The following is a 24,178-nucleotide window of genomic DNA, read 5'->3' on the forward strand; positions in this document are numbered from 1 at the left end:
TTTCTGTGAGTTTGACTTTTTTAGATTCTACATATAAGTGAGATCATGCAGTATTTGTCTTTCTGTGTTTGGCTTATTTCACTTAGCACAACTTCCTCCAAGTTCATCCATGTTGTCATAAATGGCAGGATTTACTTCTTTTTTAAGACTAAATAATATTTCAGTATATATATATCACATATATTATATATATAAATAATATATATCACATGTTATATATATATACACACTACATTTTCTTTATCCATTCATCTATTGACAGACATTTAGGTTGTCCATATCATGGCTACTGTGAGTAATGCTGCCGTGAACATGGGAATACAGGTATCTCTTTGAGATAGTGGTTTTATTTCCTTTGGATATATACCCAGAAGTGAGATTGATAGATCATTTGGTATTTCTATTTAATTATTTGAGGAACCTCTATACTGTTTTCCATAATGGCTGCACCAATTTACATTGTCACCAATAGTGTATAAGGATTCCCTTTTCTCCTCATCCTCATCAACAATTGTTGTCTTTCGTTTTTTCAATAATAGCCATCCTAACAGGGGTCAGGTGATATCTGATTGTGGTTTTGATTTGCATTTCCCTGATGATTAGTGATGTTGAGCACCTTTCATGTACGTGTTGGCCATCTGTATGTCTTCTTTGCAAAAATCACTATTCAGGTCCTCTGCCCACTCTTTAATCAGATTGGTCTTTTTGTTTTTTTTTTTTTGCTATTGAGTTATATGAGTTCTTTATATATTTGGGATATTAACCCCTTATCAGATATATGATTTGCAAATATTTTCTCCCATTCAGTAGGTTGTCTTTCTATTTTGTTGATGATTTCTTTTGCTGTGCAGAAGCTTTTTAGCTTGATGTTGTCCCACTTGTTGAGTTTTGCTTTCATTGCCTTTTTACTTATTTTCTTGTTGGTTGATCTAGGATTTAAAATATACATCTTGACTTATCAGAATCTACTTCAGAGATATTTCTCTTCTTTGTTTTTTAGCTATTGCTTTTTAATAATAACAATAACTCCTTACACATGTACAGTGCTTTGCAGTTTATAAATTGCTTTCATATGCATTGTCTTATGTTATCCTTATAACAGCAATATAAAGTAAGCAGGCCATAGATTCCTATTCTCATTTTATAGATGAGAAAACAGAATCAGTGAGGTGAAATGATTATACAAAATCACACAGCTAGATGATGGCAGAATTAAAACTACAATTCAGGCCACATTCATTCATTCAAATATTAATTCATTTTGTCAAACATATTTGTCGAATACCTACTACTGAACTTAGCATAAGAAGGAGGATGCCCAGGCAATGCCGAGAGTATTAATTCATTCCAATTATATTGAGCAGCTACTTTGTACCAGTCCTGGGTTAGGTGATACAATTTTTACCTTTTGGAGAGCTCATGTTCCAGAATAGAAGACAGAGATTATTACACTACAGGGTGACAATGTTCTAATAAGGACTGTGAAACATGCTTTGGGAGCACAGAGGAGAGAATAAATAACTATGTATAGGAGAATCACAGATGGCTTCACAAAGGAGATAACATTTGAGCTTTCAAAAGATGAATAGGAGTTTGCCAAGGAGAGAAAAGCATATGACGTGAAATGGCATAACCAGGAAGCACAGGGTATTTTGAGAAAACAAGAGTGGTTTGGAGGGGCTGGAAGGTAGGATGAGAGAGGTGGAAGGTATTACAGATTGAATGTTTGTCCCCCCCCCCCCAACGCCCACCAATTCATGTGTTGAAACCTAATCTGCAGTGTGATGGTATTTGGAAGTGGGGCCTTTGGGAGGTGATCAGGTCATGAGGGTAGAGCACTCATGAATGGGATTAGGACTCTTATAAAAGAGACCCCAGAGAGCTCCCTCCCGCCTTCCGCCATGCGAGGACACTGAGAAGAGGGCCATCTATTAACCAAGAAGCAGGCGCTCACCAAACACTAAATATGCCAGCACCTTGATCTTGGAATTCCCAGCCTCCAAAACTCTGAGAAATCATTGTTTGTCTTTTAAGCCACCCAGTCTATATTATTTTTGTTATAGCAGCCCAAATAGATGAAGATAGAGGGGTTGAAGATGAAGCTAGAGAAAAGATAGGCTGGTGCTGGATTGTGGAGGGTCTTGAACTCCGTACTAAGGAGTTTGGATTTTGTCCTATGGACAGTGGAAGACTTAAAGAATTCTGAGCAGAAGACTGGCTTGTTTTAGAAAGAGCATTCTGATGGCAGCTTTTTGAGGGGCCAAAAGTGAGTAAGACCTGATTCTAGTAGTCCAGGTTAGAGCTGGTGAGGGCCTGAACTACTACGGTGGCAGCATTGATGAAAGTGGGTAATATAACATCTCAGAGCCTGAGTACATCTGGCTCACACTCCAAGATTTCACTCTTCTCCAGACTGGCTTCTTCCCATCCTCTTCTTTCCTTTTGCTCCCTAACCTGGGATAAGGCCTAGTCTGTCCTTGATTTGGACAGTGTCCAGGCCAAGTCCTTAAGCTTGAGGTCAGTGGGTCTCAACCTATCTGAAGCCGCATTTTTACAATGCAACTGAAGTGGGAAAGAAGACTTCAGCAGCTTTCTGTCTACCAACCTTCAATAATTCCCCAGGTATTTTACCACCTAAAGAACATACTCCTTCACCAGGCTCTAGAGGACCAATACAATGAAACCCCAGCCTACCTTTCCAGTCTCATTTTCCACCATTCCTCTATTCTCTAATCACATGGGGCTAGCTATCCTTCCTAAAATTTACTCTGCTGTTTCCTAACTCTATGCCGTTATTTAAGCTGTTCTATGTTTCCTTTCTGTGCATGGACATATCTTACCCATCAACAAATCCCACTTTCCACCCCCCAGATTCCTCTGATTCCCTTAGTTTTAGTAGAGGAGAAAAAGCATAAATTCTAGAACACAAAGTCATGGGTTTGAATCCTGGCTTTGCCACTTACTTTATTTACTTATTTTATTTTGTTTACTATCTTCACTAAGCATGTTTCCTAATCTAAGATGAGAACTCCTATCTTAGAAGATCTCAGTGAGCATTAAATGATAAGTGCAAGTTAAAGAATTCAAAAAACTATAAAGCAATATGTAAATGATAGCTACAATGGTAAATCACAACATAGCATTTTTATTTATATGCTTTTTCCAGTTTTTAGGATATCCTGTCTTGTGTTATTCTTATTTGTATATGTTTTATCTTCCCAAGTAAATAATGAGCTCCTCGAGGAGGATCATGTTTTAATCATTTTGTATCTTCCAAAGTGCATGGCATAATAGCTTGTATATAGAAGTTACTGCTAAATGCTTACTGAACGAGTAAATAAATTGATAGTAAGAGATAGAGTGAATATTTAGAGTTTGTTTTTCTTTTTGGTTTCTCAACATCTGAAACCTCTTCCTCTGTGTAATCTTAATGGGAGACAAGGTCCTACCTCCCACAAGAGAAGCCAAAGATACCTAAAGTTTTCCTTTTTCCCTCCTTGCAGGTAAGGCAAAGGCAAATGATCTAGGGTTGATATTTTGGATTCTCCTACCAGGACTTTGAATCTTGAACAAATAAAGACACAGGAGAGAGAGTACAGTTCATTTAAGATGGCAGCATGCAGTGGTGATGGAGGTAGTGATTCCAGCTGTGGTATCCTTAACTCGACCATTCCTGTGTTGACTTTGGCTGTGATCCCTGGATCTATTTTCTGAGCTTGATTAACTGGCTTTCTCATCAACTCTGAGGATTATTGGATAACCTTCTAATATATTTATTTCCCCCTTAAATTGGCAAAATTGGTTTCTGTTCCTTGCAACTAAGAATCTTGGCAAATCTTTGGGGTAAGGGTTTAGAGAGCAGGAGAAAGCAGGGGACTTTCACTTTTCTCTTTGTAAACTTCTGTGTTACTATTGTTGTTGTATTCTGGCATTTTGAGGATTCTGAATTTAGCTCAATAAGATGGGAAATTTAAAAAACAGAACAATGACATCATTGTGTTTTTATTGCCATGTAGAGGATTAATTAGAACTCAGAGAAATTAGAGGCCAGGAGAATAGGAGCAGGCTATTGCCATGGTCCAGACAAAAGATTGAGAAAAGCTCTCAATTTGGAGACAGAGAGAGAGATTGTCAGTCACAGGGTGGGTTTTCTGGAAGTAGATGCTGAGACAGAGTTTGAAGTGCAAGATATTAACTGGTAGGAGGAAGAAGGATTGAATAGAGGGAGAAGGAAAACTGTAATGTAGATCTGACAAAGACCCAGCCAACCTGGCAAAGAGCTCTGGAGTGAATACTACTCATCAGAATTGTCCTGCAGTGGGCCAGAATGGCGAACCTTTATACCCTTGCTTTGCTCAGTCACTGGATGAGGACAGCCCAGGATGAGCTGGGACCTTGTGCAGGACTGTTCTCTGCAGGTGAGGCAGACACCGAAGGAACTGAAGCAGCTAGAGGTTATCTGCTGGCTATACTCCCTGCAGCTGAACAGCAAATCTTTCCTTGAAGGTGGAACTGGGTGGCACACCTCCATGCCTTCCACGGAGAAATAGATGAATTATGATATCTTGAGCAAAAGCAATGGAGTGGAAAGGAGGGAATGGATGCTATAGATATTGTATTTTGTAGATGGGGATAAAGAGGGAGTAAATAAAGGTTAACACTGAGGTCTCTATATTGATATGATTTGATGGTAATTCTGTTTAACTGATAGTAAACAACACAAGAGAGAGAACAGGTCTGGGGAGAAAGATAAGGAATTTAATTTTGAACATGTTGACTCTGAAATGTCTGCAAAATATTAAGATAGAGATGATTTACAAAAATCATTGCAAATGAGTGGTCTGGAGATTAGCAGCAAGTGCTATATTTATTGAGTATACGTACATTATCTTATATATATTATCTTATTTAATACTTATAATGCCTCTCTGAGGTAGATATTGTTTTTATTATACCCTTTTTGTATATTTTATTATAGATTTTGTTTATGAAGAAACTGAGACTTGAAGAAGTTAAATGCCTGGCTCAAAGAAGTAAAACTTGAGTATGTCTGATGACAAAATACATGCTTTTAAAGACAAGATTATATTGCTTCCCCGTGGAAACCACCACAGATAGACGGTATTTGAAGCCATGGAAGTTAGTAGGTCACCCAGAAAGGGTATAGTTTAAAGGAGAACAAAAGAAGCCAAAAAATGGAATTCGAAGGAAGCCAACATTTCCAAGGTGAATTGAGTAAGAAGACATAGGCAAAGGGATTGACTGAGTGGCCAGAACAGTTTCTAAAAATTAGAAGTATGTTATATCAGAAGTTGGGGTAAAAAGAGAGTTCTAGTCCACAAAGTGAAATGTTGCAGATATCATGGAAGATGAAGGTTTCACAATTAGTGGTCACTGATGATCTTAGAGCAGTTTCTAGAGAAGTCAGACTGCAGTGGGTTGAAGAGTGAGTGGGAGATGAGAAACGAAGGGTATAGGCTACTTTTCCAGAAGTTTTGCAAAGTAGAGGAAATAATAATGCTTTATATGGAAATAAGGAATTTATTAATATTATTAACTAATCGATTAATTAATAACTCCTTGGTCCCATATTACTTGGATTTTACACTTCCATCATTTCTCTGGTTATTCCTTTCTGCCTCTAATTTGCCAGTGTCCCGTCCCAAGTCTGACACACCTGGAAGCACTGAATGTTGTTTATTTTGGTTGTGGATGACTTGTTTTATTTGGTTATATGTTTTGAATGCCTCAGGTGATTCTGTCTTTGGAGGATGGGCCGTAGACGCCCCTGCCCCAACTCTACCATCTGTTTTCCACAAAGATAGACAAGCATTCACTTCTCAGACCAATTCAGCAAAGCGTGCAAGTTCTCAGGTTCCTAGCAAACCAAGTACTCTGTCTCTCTAGCCTCCTCACCTCCCTTCCCCCAAACTCTTGGTGGACAGACCTGGGAGAAGAAAGGAGCTGCCACTCCAAATCTTCTGGTATATAATGTCCCAGATGGGGAATCTGTTTGGTTTTGCAGCGACCTGCGATCTTCCCTTGCCAGCCCCCAACAGTCCAGCACGTTCCCAGAGGGGGCTGGAGAGTAATTAACACCGCCGTCCACCTGTGCACAGGAAGATGCCTACAGCCACACCAGCGATGATGAGACTGCCCACCAGGACGCCTAGGATCAGCGAAGCGTAGGAGCGGCCTGCTTGGCTCCCTGTAGAACATGCAACGAGTTAGCCTGAAGAACATACCCCCAAGAAGTCCATGGTTTGTCAAACCTCAAGGAATTTCTGCCCCAAAGGAAGGAAACTAGTTCACCAACTGACTTAAGCTGTGTGTACTCTGACCCAAACCCCTAGCCCTGGGCCTCCTATTGCTCAAGGTATCCGTCCATTTGCTTGGAACCCGCCCAACACACAGGCCCCTCCCCCATCCCATCATACCTTTCACGTTTTTTGCGATGATGTGTTCCTGCACATACTGCACGCAGGTGTCCTGCAGGAATTCCAGCAGTTCATACCGAGTACGATTGTTGTCGTTGAGCTTTTGCAGGGTGTAGGTGACCACTTTGGAGTGTGCCTGGGGCCCTGCCACCCACAAGGCTGTCTCTGGCTGGAAACTCACAAAGGAGCTCCCATTCACAGCCACTTTGAAGAAGACACGGGCTTGAGAGCCGTCAGAAGGCAGTTCACAGCCCAGGAAGCAGCGAATGGTCAGAGGAACTGTGAATGGGGGATTCAGAGTCAGGGGGCTGTGTGGAGAAGGCGCCAGGTGTGGGGGGATGTCCAACAGGGGGAAGTGAATTTTCAGGGTTCAGGGAGAATCAGAGATAAGGCCTTCCGAAAGGGTCTACCCCGAGGTCATGCCAGCAGGAAGATGGCCTGACGGAGGGCCCGTCAGCTAGGACACCCACTCCTCTCCGGCCTCAAGCTCCCACCCAGCAATCAGCAAAGAAAGAGGTCCTAGTGCCACTGGGCTCCCCAGAGCAGCCAGCTCACACAAGACCACGCCCACGGTGCCCCACGCCATGGTGCCCTCCCCGACCTCGGTCTCCCACAGGCCCGCCCCTGTCAAGTCTCGCCCCCAGGCCACGCCTCCCACCGCTCCCAGCTCCCGCTCAACTCACAGGCCACGCCCCGCTCCTTGTGCACCAGCTGCACGAAGCCGGAGAACTGGTTCAGGTACAGCTTCAGGTGGCTCTCCGTGATCGCCCAGCTCTCGGGGTCCTGCAGGGGCTCCAGCTGGCGGATCGTGACGTTGGTGTCCTGGCCTTGCAGCACGTGCGTCAGAAGCCCCCCCAGCGACGCGTTGCCCCGGTGCCACACTTGATCAGACTCGCGGAAGTAGGAGATCTGGAACATGTGGAGGTTCCGAGGGCCTGGGGGCAGGAGTCAGCGCGTTGGGCCCTGGCCGGCGTGGGAGGGGTCGGCGTGTAGCCAGAGATAATAACCCGCTAGCCAGAGGCCAGCTGCCCAGCTTCTCGGCCCTTCGTAAACTATAAAGTGTCCTCCCACACTTCCTCCCGTTTGATGCTCACAGTAGCCCTGCCAGGATAGCAAGACAGGGATTATTATTTTCGTTTTACAGATGAGGAAACTGAGTCCGGAAGAGCAGAAGCCACTTGGCTCAGGGTAATCCAGTCAGTGGAAGAGCCACTCCAGTTTTCTTTCTCTCTCTCACCCTTCCTCCCCTTATTTCCAGATGGTCAACAAATCTTGACCTACAGTAAAATTCCAATTGCATCTCCTGTTTCCTGTCTGCTCTGCCACATCCCTATTTCAGGCCTCATAGGTTCTCATCTGGACTGGGGTAGTAACTTCCTTCCTCAGCCCCCTGCCCTCATTTTTCAATTTCACACCTTCTAATCTGAGCTCCACCTGACCCAGAAATAAGATTGTGTCCTTCTCCTGTTTAAAATCCTCTAGTACACACTCCCCTGTCAATAATAATAATAATAGTAATAATAATAGCTAATAGCTATACAGTGCTTATTATGACCTGGGCACTGTACTTTACACACATTATCTTATTTGTACCTTCCTCCCATTAGCTTAATGCAGTAGCTACTATTATTAACCCCAGTCTATATGGGAAACAGGCTCAAATGATATACTAGAGCCAAGGTTTGAATGCAAGCAGTCCGAGTCCAGCACTCTTAGCTACTCAGCTATACTGCCTCCCCATAGGATATATGTCCACAGAATCAGGTCCAAAGTCTTTAGCCCAGCATTCAAGGCTGCTGGAGACTGGGACCCAGCTGTCTTTTCCAGCCTCTTTCCCGTGCTTAAATATATCAAACTACTTGGAGTTCCTCATGCTGCCTTTTGGCTGACACGTGAATAGCATGTCAGGGTTGCTTTGCCTCCTGGCAAACTTCTATTCATGCTTCAAGACCCAGCTTAGTTGCCTTCTCCTTGGAGAAGTTTTCCTGATGCCTCTCCTCTTTACCCTCCCAGACACTGTGGATCTGTTTCAAAGACCCCAGATTCTACGTAACTGTCTCCAAACACACAGGCTACACTGGGCTCCTTTAGGCTATAGAATCATGTCCGGTTATCTCTGCCTCTTACACCCAGTAAGGGCCTGGCACAGAGTTGGTGCCCAGAAAATGTTTGAGGAGGGGATGAGTCTGGGGTTGTAAATCTGTGTGTGCGAATGTGTCTTGTCCATGTCCTCATTGGGGAAATTGTGCTCTGTGTCTGCAGGTGTGAATAAGTATATCTGTGTGGTTAACTGTAGACAAAGTTTTGTTTTGTTTTTTTGTTTTTTTTTTGTGAGGAAGATCAGCCCTGAGCTAACATCCATCGCCAACCCTCCTCCTTTTTTTTCCCCAAAGCCCAGCAGATAGTTGTATGTCATAGTTGCACATCTTTCTAGTTGCTGTATGTGGGACGTGGCCTCAGCATGGCCCGAGAAGCGGTGCGTTGGTGCACGTCTGGGATCCGAACCCGGGCCACCAGCAGCGGAGCGCGTGCACTTAACCGCTAAGCCACGGGGTCGGCCCAACCGTAGACAAAGTTTTTAACTGCTCTGCGCCCCAGTCTCCTCCTCTGTAAAATGGAGATAATAATATATCCACTTTGTAGAGATTTTGTGGAGGTTAACTTAGTCAATACGTGTATTAGCCATACTGAGCGCTCACTGAATACTGGTTATTATTTGCTCCCTCTCTGAGGGTGAGACTGAAGCTATAGAGATCGTGGGAGAGGGGAGAGAAGGCCCCCGGGCAGTTACAATGCCGGACAATAACACCCCTTCTCTGCTTAAATGGAGCCACTTCAGGCAGCCTGACCACCACCCCCCGAATTCTCCCATTGAGCACAGCTTCTCTTTCTCCCAAGTTTCACCTCACCAGCTGCCCCCAATCTGCCTCCACCTTCTCTGGTCTCCTCTTCTGCCTCACATATCTTAGCCTTAGTCTTTCCTCAAGTCTTCCAGTGTCTTCCCATTCCTTGCATCTGTCATCTCATCTCTGAGTCTCCTCCCATCTTTCCTAGACTTACCTCCATCCACTATCACCCTCAGCTCTCCCTTCCCAGACTTCACTCCATCTCTCCCCTCTCCCCAAGGCTAGTTCCCTAATCCTTTCTATCTGTCCGTTTCCCATTTTTCCAGTCCTGTTCCCCCTCGCCTGTCCCCAGCCTCCTCCATCTCCCCCATTCTTCCTTGCTTTGGCTTTGGCACACAAACCAGCCCCCAGGACCTTGCCTGCCCTAGAGAAAGATCCAGTCAGCCTCAGACACAGACACTGTGGGGTAGGGTCTCCTCTGGTCTTGCCCATGTACCCAAATAGGCTGAGAGTCTCCAGAACCACCCTGAGGCAGGAGAGGTGCCGTCAACTCACCATCTGAGGCTTCCTGGCTACAAAGGGCCCAGCCGGACAGGAGCAGTACAGGCAGCAGAGACAGCAATGTTGTCAACATCCTGGGGCTGAAGTTCTTGACCCCACCTGGGCTCCCGGCTCTGGCAGACTGGAGGCTCCGGCTGGCTGCAGCCTATGGGAAAAAGAAATGAGGACTGTCTGGGAGGGGAGGAGGCTGAACGGAGGAGGCTGGAAGGTGGCCAGGGGATAGGAGGAGGAAGAGGGCGTCAGGCTTATAAAGTGTTATTCCTACAGTGTCTCATTTCCTACTAGGGGGCTGGCCTCTCTCTGCCCTCCCTCTGCCCCGCCCTGCATTGAGCTCTCCTGCCCAGACCTGCCTTCTCCCTTTTCCCTGGGCCACTTCGGAGGAACAGGGAGCGGAAAAGGGGGAGAAGGGCTTGGAGAAAAGTCCTGCCCTCGCTGAGTCAGGGGGTGGGGCGTTTGCTTTAAACTTAGAGCAGACTCTAGAGTGTAGAGTATCAATAATTAGCAGATTACTGATGGAGAAACTGAGACCCAGAGAGGTGCAGAGACTTGCCCAAAGTTTATACGTCATGTGGTGACAGATCTGAGATTAGAATTCAGTTTCCAGCATGCTTTTATCAGAATTTTAAGTAAATAGTAATTACACAATCAGGGATCTTATTCTCAGAAATAGTACCAAAATGAGTATAAAGCAGCTCACTGCAGCATTGTTTGTAATAGGAGAGAATTAGGAACAATCTAAATCTCAGTAGAGGATTAGTTACTCAAAGCAATATTTTTCAAACTGAGGTCACAATCTATTAGTGGACAACGAAAACAATTTAGCAGGTCGTGACTAGCAGGTTTGGTTTTTTAATGAAACAGAACAGAATAAAAATTTTCAGTGTATCACCCTTAGTAAAGGTGAGCATTATTTCATAAAATATTTGTTCAGTTGTCTACGTGCGTGTTTCGGTTTTGTGCATTTATGTTTCTATTGTGGGTTTGGATAGCAGTGTAAAACTTATTTTTACTCTAGGAAGCAAGTAGAAAAACTTGAAAGTCAATCCCCTGAACTATGATAATCCGTACTGAAGAACACTATGCAGTTAAAAAAAACCCTCCCCTGCCTAATCCCCACTCTATTTTCATCATATTACTACCTGAAATTATATTACTTATTCATTTACATGTTTATTGTCTGAATGTCCCACCACAATGTAAGCTCCATGAGGATAGAGGCTGTCCGTCTTGTTTGCTACTGTGCCTAGAATAGCACACATAATAAATAATATCATAATAAATAAATAATAAATATCAGCTAAATGGATGACTGAATGAGATAGTTACAATGTGCGTAGCTCTCCAAGAGTAAGCTGCAGAACGTTATGTACACTTAGAACCATTTATGTATCAAGCACACACACAACAACTAAACAACCTATTTCTTTATGGGAGTAAAAGAATCTGGAAGGATGTACATCAAATACAGCAGTGGTTTATCTCCAGGGAGAGACCTCAGATTAAGAGTGTATATAAGTGTGTGTGTGTTTGTGTGTGTGTGTGTCTGTGGTGTGTTAGGGGTGGCAACCTTGTGAAAAGCTTTATCACTCTATTTTGTGAAGGATTTTATCAGTCTATGTGTATTGTTTGAAATTTTTACATCTATATGTGATCATATATTTCTTGTTGAATTAAAAATAAAAGTTTATGTAATACTATGATAGAAGAGAGTGGCAGATCATTATGAGCTGATATATTGACATGAGACATTGACAAGTGAAAAAAGAAAGTATGGAGCAATACATGTAGTATAATTCCATCTATTTTTAATTTAAAATTTTACTTCGGTCCAAGGAATGCATATATAATTCCATTCTCATATTGAAAAAAAGTTTTATGTGTGTATCTGGGTAGTATCTGTATACACAGAGGAAAAATGCCTGGAAGGGTACTGTCAATAGAGATTACCTCTGGGGAATGGGATTGGTAAAGGGCTGAGGGGGGATTTTAATTTTTTATCCTATATACTGTTCCTTGGAGGGAGAGCTGATGTCACAGTGGAATTGGGCCAAACCCTGGATACCTTCGAGGTTCCCGTTCTCTTAACTGAATATATGCAAGAGTGTCCATGCTCACCTCTCAGTTGTTGCAAGCTAGATAAGAAGTTACATCAAAGTCTTTTTCCAGCTCACCAAAATGGTCTAGTTGGAAGAAGAATGGGGGCCTTGTTTCCCTGGACTGGGACGCAGGAAAAGTAGAAGGACTTAAGTCACTGCCAATTATATTGTCTTGCCTTTTATAAAAGATTATTATGAAATATTTCATATTTGAAGAATTATTTCACGCCTGAAGAATTCTATTACAAACATACATGTCCCCACCACCCAGCATAAGAAATAAAATATTATCTATATAATTGAAGCCCCTGGTGTACTTCTCCCCAATTGTGTCTCTCTCCCCCACTGCCTGGACCCCCAAAGTAACCACTAATCGGAATTTGCTATTTTCATTTCCTTACATTTATGTATACTTATACTATATATACATATATCCTTAAGCATTAAAGTGATATTTTGAGCTTTATATAAATGGTATTGAAGTGCACATAGTCCTCTGTAACTTGCTTTTTTCACCTAACATATTAAGATTCATCCATGCTGCTATGTGTAGGTCCATTAATTTCTGAAGCTTAGTAATATGCCATCTTATGAATATACCACAATTTATTTATCCATTCTCCTGTTGTTAGACATTAAAGTTTTTTTCCCAGTTTTTCGCAATTACAAACAGTGCTGGTATGAACGTTCTCGTATACGTTTTCTTGTGCATATGTGGGAGAGTTTTGTAGGTGCCAACCTGGGAGTGGAATTGCTGAGTCATAGGGTACATAAATCTTCAATTTTACTAGATATTGCCAAACTGTGTTACAAAAAGATTGGGCCAATCTACATTCCCAGCAGTGTGTGGGAGTTCCCTCGCTCCACATCCTTGCCAACCCTTGGCATTCTCAGATGGTCGGGTGTAAAATGGCACTTCATTTTGGTTTTACTTTGCTTTGTCTAATTCCTAGTGAGTTTGTGCATCTTTTTGCTTTGCCTTTTTTCTTCATTGAGGGCTTGAAGGGTGCTTTGGGATGGAGGATAATAATGTATATAATTGAACCAATTTGGAATTTTTTTTTTAATTTAATTTTTCCCCCCCAAAGCCCCACTAGATAGTTGTACATCACAGCTGCACATCCTTCTAGCCGCTGCATGTGGGACACAGCCTCAGCATGGCCAGAGAAGCGGTGTGCGGGTGCGCGCCCGGGATCCGAACCCAGGCCGCCAGCAGCGTAGCGCGCGCACCTAACCGCTAAGCCACGGGCCGGCCCCCAATTTGGAATTGAGTGCTGTTGGTCCTCAATCTAAGCAGGAAGGGCCTGGGTCACTGGGGTTAAAGTGGGTCCACACCACCATCCACAGAGCTGATTAAAGAGAGATCTTTCCCACCCAGCTAAGATCTGTCATGGACAGAGGTGGCAACAGCAACAGCTATTTCTCAAGCACCCTCTTGACACACCAGTGCCCTGAAAATTAAATAGCAGAGACAACAATTATTATTATGGGTAGCATTTATCATGGCTAGGAACAGTGTTAAGCTCTTTACATAAATAATCTCACTTTATCCATCTGCCAGTCCTACACGGTGGGTTTCATTAACATCATTTTACTAATAAAGAAACTGAGGCTCTGAGAGGGTAAGTGACTTACCTAAGGTCACATAGCAAAAGCTATAATTTAAACCCACGTCTCTCTGATGCCAAAGTTTGTGAATTTAACCACCACATAGTATCTCAAAGATTTTTGGGGATTACTCTCCATCAATACATTTTTGAACACATACTTCCAACATGCTTGAATATTTATGTTATATATAAAACATGCCAAAAATTTATACTATATGCTGGGGCTTTATATTTATCACTTCCTCTGGGGCCGATAGCACTAGCCTCATTGTCTCTATGGTACAGATGAGATGATTAAAGCCTAGAAAAGCTAAGTAACTTGCCCAAGGTCACACAGCTTGGAAGTGCAGAGCAGACATTTGAATTCAAAGAGGATGGGGGTATGGGGTTGGGTACAGGGAAAGCGAAGAGAGTACTGGGGGCAGGGAAGCTGCTGAGTGGGACAGCTTGAAAGGTGTCCCCTTTTCCCCTTCTAAACCCAGAATTGGGAGTGGGGAAGAGAAAAGAAATCTGTGGTTGGAGCCAGAGCCTATGCTGCATCTGGTCTGAGTGGCTGAGGGGCAGAAAACCACAGAGTAGAGTGGGCACAGGGCCAGCAGCTGGGATTTGACTGAGGCCTAAAGAATGAGGTTCCTATTGAGCAAAGGGAAGTGAAGGAAGCAAGTGGTGGCATTTCCCACTTCAGAGAGCACATGCCAGAGGAAGATAAGGGAGACAGGAAGCTGAGCGGGGGCCGGTGTAGCCCCAGTGGGTGAGGAGAGGCCCTGCCAGGAGCCGGGCTGAGCCAGGGACTGGCAGTGTGCCCAGCTGGACTTCAGAGGACCGGCCCCCTCCCTCCCCTGTGAGCCACTGAAGAGAGGCAGTTTAACCAACCAGACCCAACTCAGATAACAATGGAGTGTGGGCCCTGAAGAGATCACCTCCCCCTTAGGACATGGAATAATATCAGTAACATGTATTGGGAGCTTACAGTGTGCTAGGCACTGTATTAAGTCAGCAGAGTACATGTGTTTTATTTGCACTAGTGCCCTTTGAAAAGTATGAAGAAACAGACATTATTCCTTTTTTACAGATGAGGACACAGAGGCACAGAACAGTGAACAGACCTGCTCAAAGACACTTAATTAGTAAAGGACAGGGCTGGGACTCAAACCCAGGTGAGTTGGACTCCAAAACATGCTGTCTTAACTATTAGACCATCCTATGAGGATAAATGAGATGACTCATACAGAATGCCAGAACACAGTATGTACTCAGTAGGTGGGAGAGAAAAGAGAGGAGCTTGGCTTTTGGAACAGCAAACAGAACTGACCCTGCAGCAGGAAGAATGGAGGGTAGATATTAAATATGATTTCCTGAAGGGGAGGCAAAGAATAGATATGAGTCTTAATCAGGATTTTCTCCTGTAGACACTAACATACCTCAATTTAGGGAACATGAAAAGAAGTCCCGTAAAGTCAGGATGATTCTAACCCTTGCCTGCCCAGCAAGTGGTGGGAACCTGGTATTCCTGGCTTGGCTCCTACCACTCTTTCCAGCCTTATCTTTCCATGCATTCCAGTCTCAGCCAGATCTGCTCATCCTGGTTTCCTGAACACAGAGCACACAAATATTATCTTTTCACTTTCTTTATCTTGTCTTTAGATAAACAGAAGTTCCTAATTTTAAGAAGGTCAACTTTATCAATCTTTTCCATTAGTTCATGCTTTTTGTGCTTTGTTTAAGAGATCCTTCCCTACCCTGGGATCAAGAAGATATTCTTCTATTTATTTTCAAAAGCTTTATAGTTTTGTCTTTCACTGGCAGGTGTATGGTGTGAAGCAGAGGTCAAGATTAGTTTCTTTTATGTGGCTAGCCAATTGTTCTAGCACCACTTATCAAAAGTCTGCCCTTCCGTACTGATTTGCAGTGACATCTCTGACTTACAGTAAATGTGTCCATTCTGTTTCAATGGCTTTTTTTTTCCTCCCTGCACTAATGCCATGTTATCTCAATTAGTATAGTTTTATAATACATCTTCATATCTTGTACATTAAATCTTCCCACTTTGTTCTTCAAGAGTGTCTTGGCTATTTTTGTATATTGAACTTCTATACATAAATTTTAGAATCATTTTATCAGGTTGGTTTTGTATCTAGAAACCCTAATAAACTCTTTTATTTATTCCAATAATTATTTGTAGATTCTTTTGGATTTTCTATATGCATAATCATATCATATATCACTAGTAGATATGACAGTTTTATTTCCTCCTTTCTAATTTTTGTACAGTTTCTTTATCTTAACTTATTGTTCTGGCTACAACCTCTAGTAACAATGTTGAATAGAAATGATGATAGAAGATACAAGAGAGTATTCTTGTCATTTTTCTGGTTTAAAAAGGAAAGCTTTCAATGTTTTACCATTAAATATGATGTTTGCTGTATGTTTTCTTTTTAAATAGATACCCTTTATCAGATTAAGGAAGGTTCTTTTTATTCCTAGTTTGCTGAGTTTTTATCATAAATATTTTGAGTTTTTCAAATTCTTTTTCATTATCTAATGAGGTGATAATGTGATTTTTTATCTTTAATTTGTTAATGTGGCAAATACATTAAGTTTCTAGTGTTACACTAACGTTGTGTTGCTGAGATAAAACAACTTCTTCATGAGGTGTTATCCTTTTTACATACATTTTACTCTTATGCTATTTTTCTCCAAACTTCTCCAAATCCTCCCACTCCACTCCTCTAAAGTCCAGCTCAGATATCACCTCCTTCTGAAAGCCTTCCGAGATGCCCCCAGCTAGAAGTGACCTCACACTCTTCTCATGAAACCAATAGAACTTTCCCTCCTACTGTAGCTACATTGTCACATTCTATCCCCTTGTCTTCTCTTCTGGACTATAAACTCCTGGAGGGCATCTTTGTGCTCTCTTCTCAGCCTGCTCCCTCCACCTGGGACCCAGAGTAGAGGTGATATAGAGAGTAACAGAGGATGAGGCCATGGGCTCTGGCGTAAAGCCATCTGGGTTCACATCTCAGCTCTGCCACTTGGTAGCTGTTGGATTTAGGGCATGCCACTGGCCTCTTTGAGCCCATCGGTAAAATAGGAAGAACAATAGTACCTGCTTACAGAGTTGTTGTGAGAATGAAATGAGATAATATAAATGAATCACCTCGCACAGCTCTGGGCACATACTATTTTTGTTAGCTTAGTCCATAGCAATTGCCCCTACAATCTATGCTTCTGCTACTATGAACCGCTCACAAGTTATTTCTAGTAGCTTCTGAGAGCCATCTTTCCTCCTTCCTTTATTTCCTCTAGAGCTGTTCATGTGTTGCCTCATTCTTTTATTCAATGGGCATTTCTTGAGCACTTACTATGTCTAGGACCTGAAGCAGACAGGATCCCTTTTCAGGAAGCAGACGATCAAGTAGGGCAGAAAGACATATGACCAGACAGTGATAATACAGTATGGTAAGTATTAAAATAGAGGGCCAGGGAGGTGGAGGACTGGGGCTGGGGAGCATGGCGGGCATCTGGGGAGAACAGAGTCCTCTAACTTAACCTGGGGTCAGAGAGAAGACATCTCAGAGGTGGTGATGCCTAAGCTGGTCCTGCAGGACAATTTAGGGGTGCAGGTGGGGGTAAGGCAGAAGGCATGGGGAAAAGTTATTGCAGATAGAGGGAGAAGAAGGTGCAAAAAAATATGAGAGGAGAAAGAATATAATATATTTGAGAAATTGGTAGTACTTAAGTATAGTCAAAACGGAACAGATGGTTTTGTTAGAGGGAGAAGTGATGTGAAGGTGTAAGCAGGAGTCTGATGAAGAGCGTGTCATGCTACACTAGGAACTGAGACTTTATCTTGAGATGATTCTCACCCTCTTCTTTGGCCCACCTAACATCTATTAGAATAGGTGGAAGCCTTCCCTGACTTCATGCTCACAAGTCTGGGTTAGATAGTCCCTCTGTTCTACTATAGCCCTCTCTTTCCCCTCCTCACAGCCCTTACTTCTTTCCATGATAATTGTCTGTTTAAGCACCTGTCTTCCACACCAAAAGCTGTGAGGGCAGGGAATGTGTTTTAACATTTCTGTATTACTTGCAGCCTAACAGAGTATCTGGCACACAGTAAGTGCTCAATAGTTGTTTATGGATGAATGAATAAAGAAATAGGACGTTCAGGGAAGGAGAGAAAATTGTGACTAGCAAAGTGCCTGGCACACAACTGGCACTGAAAAAATTATTTCATCTTCTTGTACCTCAGCTTTCTCATCTGGAGAATGGGGATAAAATAGAAACTATCTCAAAGGGGTATCATGGGTCTGTGAATTGTTTAACCTGGGGTCTGACACTTATCGTCAAGGATAATTCTCAATATGTTAAAAACATAATTCTCATTCAAATAGACAGTGAGCATGGGTCAAAGTTTCATTTAACTCATTAATAAGGAGACTAGCAGGATGACAAAGCCAGTCCAAAACAATATAAAAACTGGAGTTTTTATAGTCAATGAAAAAGAAAATATTGAAATGAGATTGCTAAAATCAATTATAAAATGGATTGATGTCCTAAAGGGTAATAAAACCATAACCTTTAGGATTATCTTCTCTACTAGACAGAAAAGAAAATCATCACACCTTATTACTCACAGAATTGTAAAATGTCTGGGCCCTAAACAATTGTGTAAATAACGTTAAATTTTTCTTCAGAGGCAGATGATTCTGAAGTAGACTTGCTAGTCAATGCTTTATTATGACATCAAAAGGTCACACGCTCATCTTTTTATTTTAACATGTAAAAGTAACATGTTTTGGATAGTTTTTCTTAACACTAGTAAGCTTAATTTAATAGATACTGCTGTTATTATTACTGTATAAGACTCTCAATAAATGTTTTCTGAAAGGATTTTTCTTTCTGTTAGACTTTTCCTTCTCTCCAGCAGCAGAGTTTGGGGGCTACAGGGCACAAAGGCTAAGGGGGGAACCCTGTAGGACACCTATGCTCTTCCCTCCCTCAGCCTGGGGTGGTGTCGGGCTAATTCTGTATCATCAAATAGGCAGAGAAAGTATCTGCTTTGGACATCAGCAAAGCAGGTACTCTTCCCCTCACTAAGGACATATTTTCTTTGAAAGAACTGGATATTTCCAGAAAGGCACTGAACTAGACACCATGGGAAAAAATCAGAAATTTGTTGGACCACTATCCATTAATATTTTCCCATTTTTTAATTTTAAAGAATTGTGGTAAAATACATATAATATAAAATTTACCATCCTAACCATTTTAAGTATACAGTTTTGTGGTGTTAAGTACAGTCACATTGTTGTGCAACCATCCCCACTATCCATGTCCAGAACTCTTTTCATCTTGCAAAACTGAAACTCTGTACATATTAAACAATAATCCATTGCCCCATCCCTAGCCCCTGGCAACCACCCTTCTACTTTCTGTCTCTATGAATTTGACTACTCTAGGTACCTCATAAAAGTGGTATCATACAGTATTTGTTCTTTTGTGGCTTGCTTATTTTACTTAGCATACTGTCCTCAAGGTTCAGGCATGTTGTAGAACATGTCAGAATTTCCTTCCTTCTTAAGGTTGACTAATATTCCATTATATTTCTCTCACATTTTGTTTATCCATTCATCCATTGATGGACACGTGCAGTGCTTTCACCTTTTGGCTATTGCCTCCATTTATCTTATCATACAGGATTATTTTTTTGAATGGCACCATTTTCAGGGTCTGAGACCTCAAAGATTATAATCTGGCTCAGAGTCTGGGGCTGACCAGACTATGAGAGCATCTGTGGTCACTTCTTGATTCTGTACTTTTGCCTAAATTCAACCAGCATGGCTAGTTTCTCTAGGCAGATTTAGCACAGGTCCGGGTTCGCTTGGAACATGAGTGTTATAAAACGTGTTGTGGGGCTCTGACCAAGGAGTCGTTGCTCTAAATGTTTGCACATACTGGGGACAGAGGATATTCAAGCATTTCTACAAAGCAACGGGTGAGAAATTTCCCAGGAAGAAACTAGCTATTTCTTGGCAGTCCAAAAGTATGCAGTACTCAATCTCTGCTCTGGGAGTTGGGAGCATCTGCTTGAACCACATGACCTCCAGATGTTGAAAAAGAAATTCCCAGATACTTCCATGCTAAGAGTAGTCAAGAGTACTGAGTTGAAGGAGAACTAAAATGGCTTGGCTTTCACCTTCAGGGAATTGAACTTTTTATTTTTTCTATCAAAAAGGAAGGAAATGTTGACCCTAGAATCACATGAAGCTAAAGCTAGAAGACACTGCAGAAGTCAATCAGATCTTCATTTTTTAATTCTGTATTGGCCTTTTATTTATACAATTGTCATTAATTTCATAAATGCAGTAGAGTATAGACTCTCTGGGTCCAAAACTTGGCTCTACCACTTATTCCATGTAAGACATTGGTTGTTAATAATCTTCTCTTCAGTTTTTAAAATCTGTGCTTCAATTTTTTTTTATCTATAAAATGGTGATAATAATAATACTGTCTCAGAGGGTCGTGGTAAGAATTAATAGTGTTGATGCATGTAAACTACTAAGAACAGTACCTGGAACATAGTAAATGCTATATAAATGCTTGCTGTTATCAATACATTTTGGCCATTTTCTTATTAGCATTATTATTCAGTTGGCAAATAGTCACATTTCATTTGGAGTGTTATCCTACAGTTTTATTCTGCCTCATGATTGTTTCTGGGGGAAAATTTCTGCAGTTGTGTGTTGAATCTGTTTTCTGATTTCTTGCAATAACTCTGTATGAAACTGTTAATATTTTCATTGGGCTGAGAGGTAGTCTCATTCTCTCATTTTCCAGATATGGAAACTGAATCCCCAAAAGGGAAAGAGACTTGTCTAAGATCACACAGAGACAGTAGCTAAACCAATAACAGAACAAAGGATCTCTGACTACTAATCCAAGGCTTGTTCCACTCAGCACAGAGTCCAAGAATATTGACCTTGGGTATTGATATGATCTGAGCATGCTCTGAACTCTATCCACCCACAGGAAGACTTGAATACTCTATGATTCCAAGTAGTCTCCAATAGACATCTTTCTTTTCTATCAAAATTGCAAGCACTTTAAGGGAAAAGACTGTGGCTTGACTACTTTGGAATCTTTGTTGTATGTCCAGCACTGTGCCTCAAACTCTTGTGTGTGTGTGTGTGAAATTTTTGTTGTACATTATTGTTTGTCAGTCACCATATAAATGCATCCCTCTACCCCTTGTGCCCACCTCCCACCCCCTCTTGCCCCTGGTAACCACCAAACAGTTCTATCTGTCCGTGTGTTGGTTTATCTTCCACATATGAGTGAAATCATGCACTGTTTGTCTTTCTCTTTCTGGCTTATTTCGCTTAACATAATACCCTCCAGGTCCATGCATGTTGTTGCAAATGGGATGGTTTTGTCTTTTTTTATGGCTGAGTAGTATTCCATGGTATATATATACCACATCTTTATCCAATCATCAGTCGAGGGACACTTGGGTTGCTTCCATGTCTTGGCTATAGTGAATAATGCTGCGATGAACATAGGGGTGCATGAACTTCTTTGGATTATCGATTTCAGGTTCGTTGGGTAGATACCCCGTAGTGGGATAGCTGGATCATAAGGTATATCTATTTTTAATTTTTTGAGGAATCTCCATACTGTTTTCCATAGAGGCTGCACCAGTTTGCATTCCCACCAGCAGTGGATTAGGGTTCCCATTTCTCCACAGCCTCTCCAGCATTTGTTGTTTTTTGTCTTGGTGATTATAGCCATTCTAATGGGTGTAAGATGATATCTTAGCATGGTTTTGATTTGTATTTCCCTGATGATTAGTGATGCTGAGCATCTTTTCATGTGCCTATTGGCCATCTGTATATCTTCTTTGGAGAAGTGTCTGTTCATTTCCTCTGCCCATTTTTTGATCAGGTTGTTTGTTTTTTTGTTGTTCAGTTATGTGAGTTCTTTATATATTATGGAGATTAATCCCTTCTTGGATATATGGTTTGCAAATATTTTTTCCCAGCTGGTGGGTTGCCTATTCATTTTGATCCTGGTTTCATTTGCCTTGTCTAATGTGCTTCAAACTCTTGAAGGCAGGAATTATTGCCTATAACTCCTTGGATTACTAGGGGCAGATGCTCAATAAATGGAACTAATAAATACACACCCCCCTTTTAAAAAAAAAAGAGGAATGGGGGGTGGGGAGAGAATATTTATTAAGAAATTAATATGTGCCAGTCACTGTGCTGAGAATTTTCACCACTATCCCATTTAATTCCTAGAAATCCTTTATGGCATTGTCAAATTCGACATTTCAAATCAGGAAATTAAGGTTCAGAGAGTCTCTTTACAAGTAAATGTTCAAGTTTGACACTTCTCTGCTGGACTACAACCTTCTAAAATCCAATGTGATAATCACAGAGTGAGATGTAAGGCCCCAAAGAGAGAGTCCTAATGCTTTCCAGAGGGTAAAAAAAAAAATGTTGTTGTTGTTGTTGTTTTTAACACCAGAGAACCATGAAATCAATTGCATAAATTGTGAAAATATAAGTCATGGTTGTATTTGTTCTGTGACAGTGTGGAAAATGCACATTTTCATCAAGCTAGAAAAAGAAAACAAAGAAAAATTATGAGTATTTCAATCTTGCTCATAAAAAGAGACTTATCATTACCAAATCCAGGCAACTTGACCCCACTCTCCCTGCAAACATTTTCTCCACACTAGAGTTTGAATGGGAGACAAAATGATAAGCTACAGGACTTATATGGAGAAGGACGATTATGCCTAGGCGAACTTCACAGCACGGAAAGGCCCAGACCTGAAAAATGCTTATTACCTGTGCTAGGCTGGAAAATGGCCCCCTAAAGATAATTAGGTCCTAATCCCTGGAATCGTAAATGTTACCGCATTTGGAAAAGAGGCTTTGCAGATGTGATTAAGTTAAGGCTCTTGAGATGGGAGATTATCCTATATTATCCAGGTGGGCCCAAAATGCAATCACAAATGTCCTTATAAGATAGAGGCAGAAGGACATGTGACACACACCCACAGAGGAGGAGGCGATGTGAAGACGGAGGCAGACATTGGAATGATAGGGATATAGGCCAATGAACGCCAGCAACATTCCTTCTCCAGGAGATGTTGGAGAGGCAAGGAACTGATTCTCCCCTAGAGCCTCCAGAGAGAGTGTGGCCCTGCCAACATCTTGATTTTGGCTCACTGAAACTGATCTCAGACTTCTGGCCTCCAGGCCTGTGAGAGAATAAATTTCTTTTCTTTAAGCCACCAAATTTGCCTAATTTGTTACAGTAGTTGCAGGAAGCTAATATAGTTTTCCTGGATTGTTATCCAAGTCTCAGTTTACTGTCATCTCCTTTCCCTTCCATCTGGCACTTCCAAGAAGAGTTTCAAAAAACATCCTAATATTTTTTGAGTCTCCTCTGCCAGGCAGTATGACAAGCATTTTACATGCAACAGCTTACTGAATCCTCATGATCCTGTTAGGTAGGTACTAATATTATTGCTGTTGCACAGATGAGTAAAATGAGGCTCAGAAGAAAAACTGGTGGGGCCATACTCGGAATAGGTGATGGAACTAGTATTCCAACTCAGGTCTGCTCAAATCTAAAGCCCATACTTTTAACCTCTATACTGTACTACCTCAAGGTCCCTGGGTAAAGTTAGAGTTTTAATTCTCATATCAACTGATGGCATTTCGGGACATTTATCTGAGGGATATTTTCAAGGATGCTGGGCCAAAGGAGACCAAACCTGCCTTTATTCCAGCTCAAGGAACTAAGCTGCCACTTCCATCTAACTTCTTCAGCAAAGGGAAGAGGATGGCCAATCCCTAGCATCATAGAAAGCTCAAGTTAAAATGATTTCAGAGACCCATTTTCTCAAACTCCTCATTGTATAGATGAGGAAGCTGGGTCCAGAGAAAGGAGTGGGGGTGGGAGGTGGGGGACTTGTGCAGGGTCACATATAGAAGCTTTAAGTGGTACAGTTGGGATTGAAGTCCAGGTCTCACTTCAAATCCAGAGTTGATTATATTGCACATCACACTGCCCAAAGTCATGAGTCTAAAGTGCTGATCAAACTCTGGAAACTTGCAAGAAGGAAAATGGAAAAATGGGTCCTAAACCTTCTCAAAGCCATAGTGCCCCAGGGTCTTCATTCTCACCTGGGATACTCTACAGGGCTGCAGCCACTGAGATGGTCCAGGGAATTGGGAAGGGGAAGCTTCTGCGTTGGGTTGGCGACTGAGGAGATTATGATGACGTCACCACATCCCAAATGGGAGGAGAGGAATATCAAGAATTCATGAATTCCTAGAACTGAAGGGATTTCTGAAAATCTTGAGAGTGGCAACTTTGGACAAATAAATGGCAGTAAGTTGTAACCTACACAATCAGCAGAGAATTGGTTTAGGAAACTCAATATGCCTAATAACGGTAAAGGCTGAACATTCTTTATCCATCTTGACATACGTCCACTCAACAAATATTGAGTCCCTACTGGTCCCTGCCTTCAGGCTTCATAAGGTGGTTAAAAAAAAAGCCAATGTATTTAAAGTGCTCCATACAGTCTTAGTACACAAGTGCTCAAA

The 24,178-nt window shown here is 41.8% G+C and overlaps 1 protein-coding gene across 1 annotated transcript; it reads right to left on the reverse strand.

Annotated features, from left to right (window-relative positions):
- Positions 1 to 4,738: 4,738 nt before the first annotated feature.
- PROCR (protein C receptor) lies at positions 4,739 to 10,077 on the reverse strand. Its single transcript, XM_004430486.3, has 4 exons — positions 9,839 to 10,077; positions 7,121 to 7,372; positions 6,438 to 6,716; positions 4,739 to 6,208 (listed from the first exon to the last, which is right to left on the reverse strand). The coding sequence occupies exons 1-4, from the start codon at positions 9,915 to 9,917 to the stop codon at positions 6,093 to 6,095; spliced, it is 726 nt and encodes a 241-aa protein (XP_004430543.1). The 5' UTR covers positions 9,918 to 10,077; the 3' UTR covers positions 4,739 to 6,092.
- Positions 10,078 to 24,178: the final 14,101 nt, after the last annotated feature.

The sequence above is a fragment of the Ceratotherium simum genome, chromosome 21 (genome assembly GCF_057802395.1).
Source record: "Ceratotherium simum simum isolate JZ-2026a chromosome 21, ASM5780239v1, whole genome shotgun sequence".
In the NCBI taxonomy this organism is placed as follows: domain Eukaryota; kingdom Metazoa; phylum Chordata; class Mammalia; order Perissodactyla; family Rhinocerotidae; genus Ceratotherium; species Ceratotherium simum.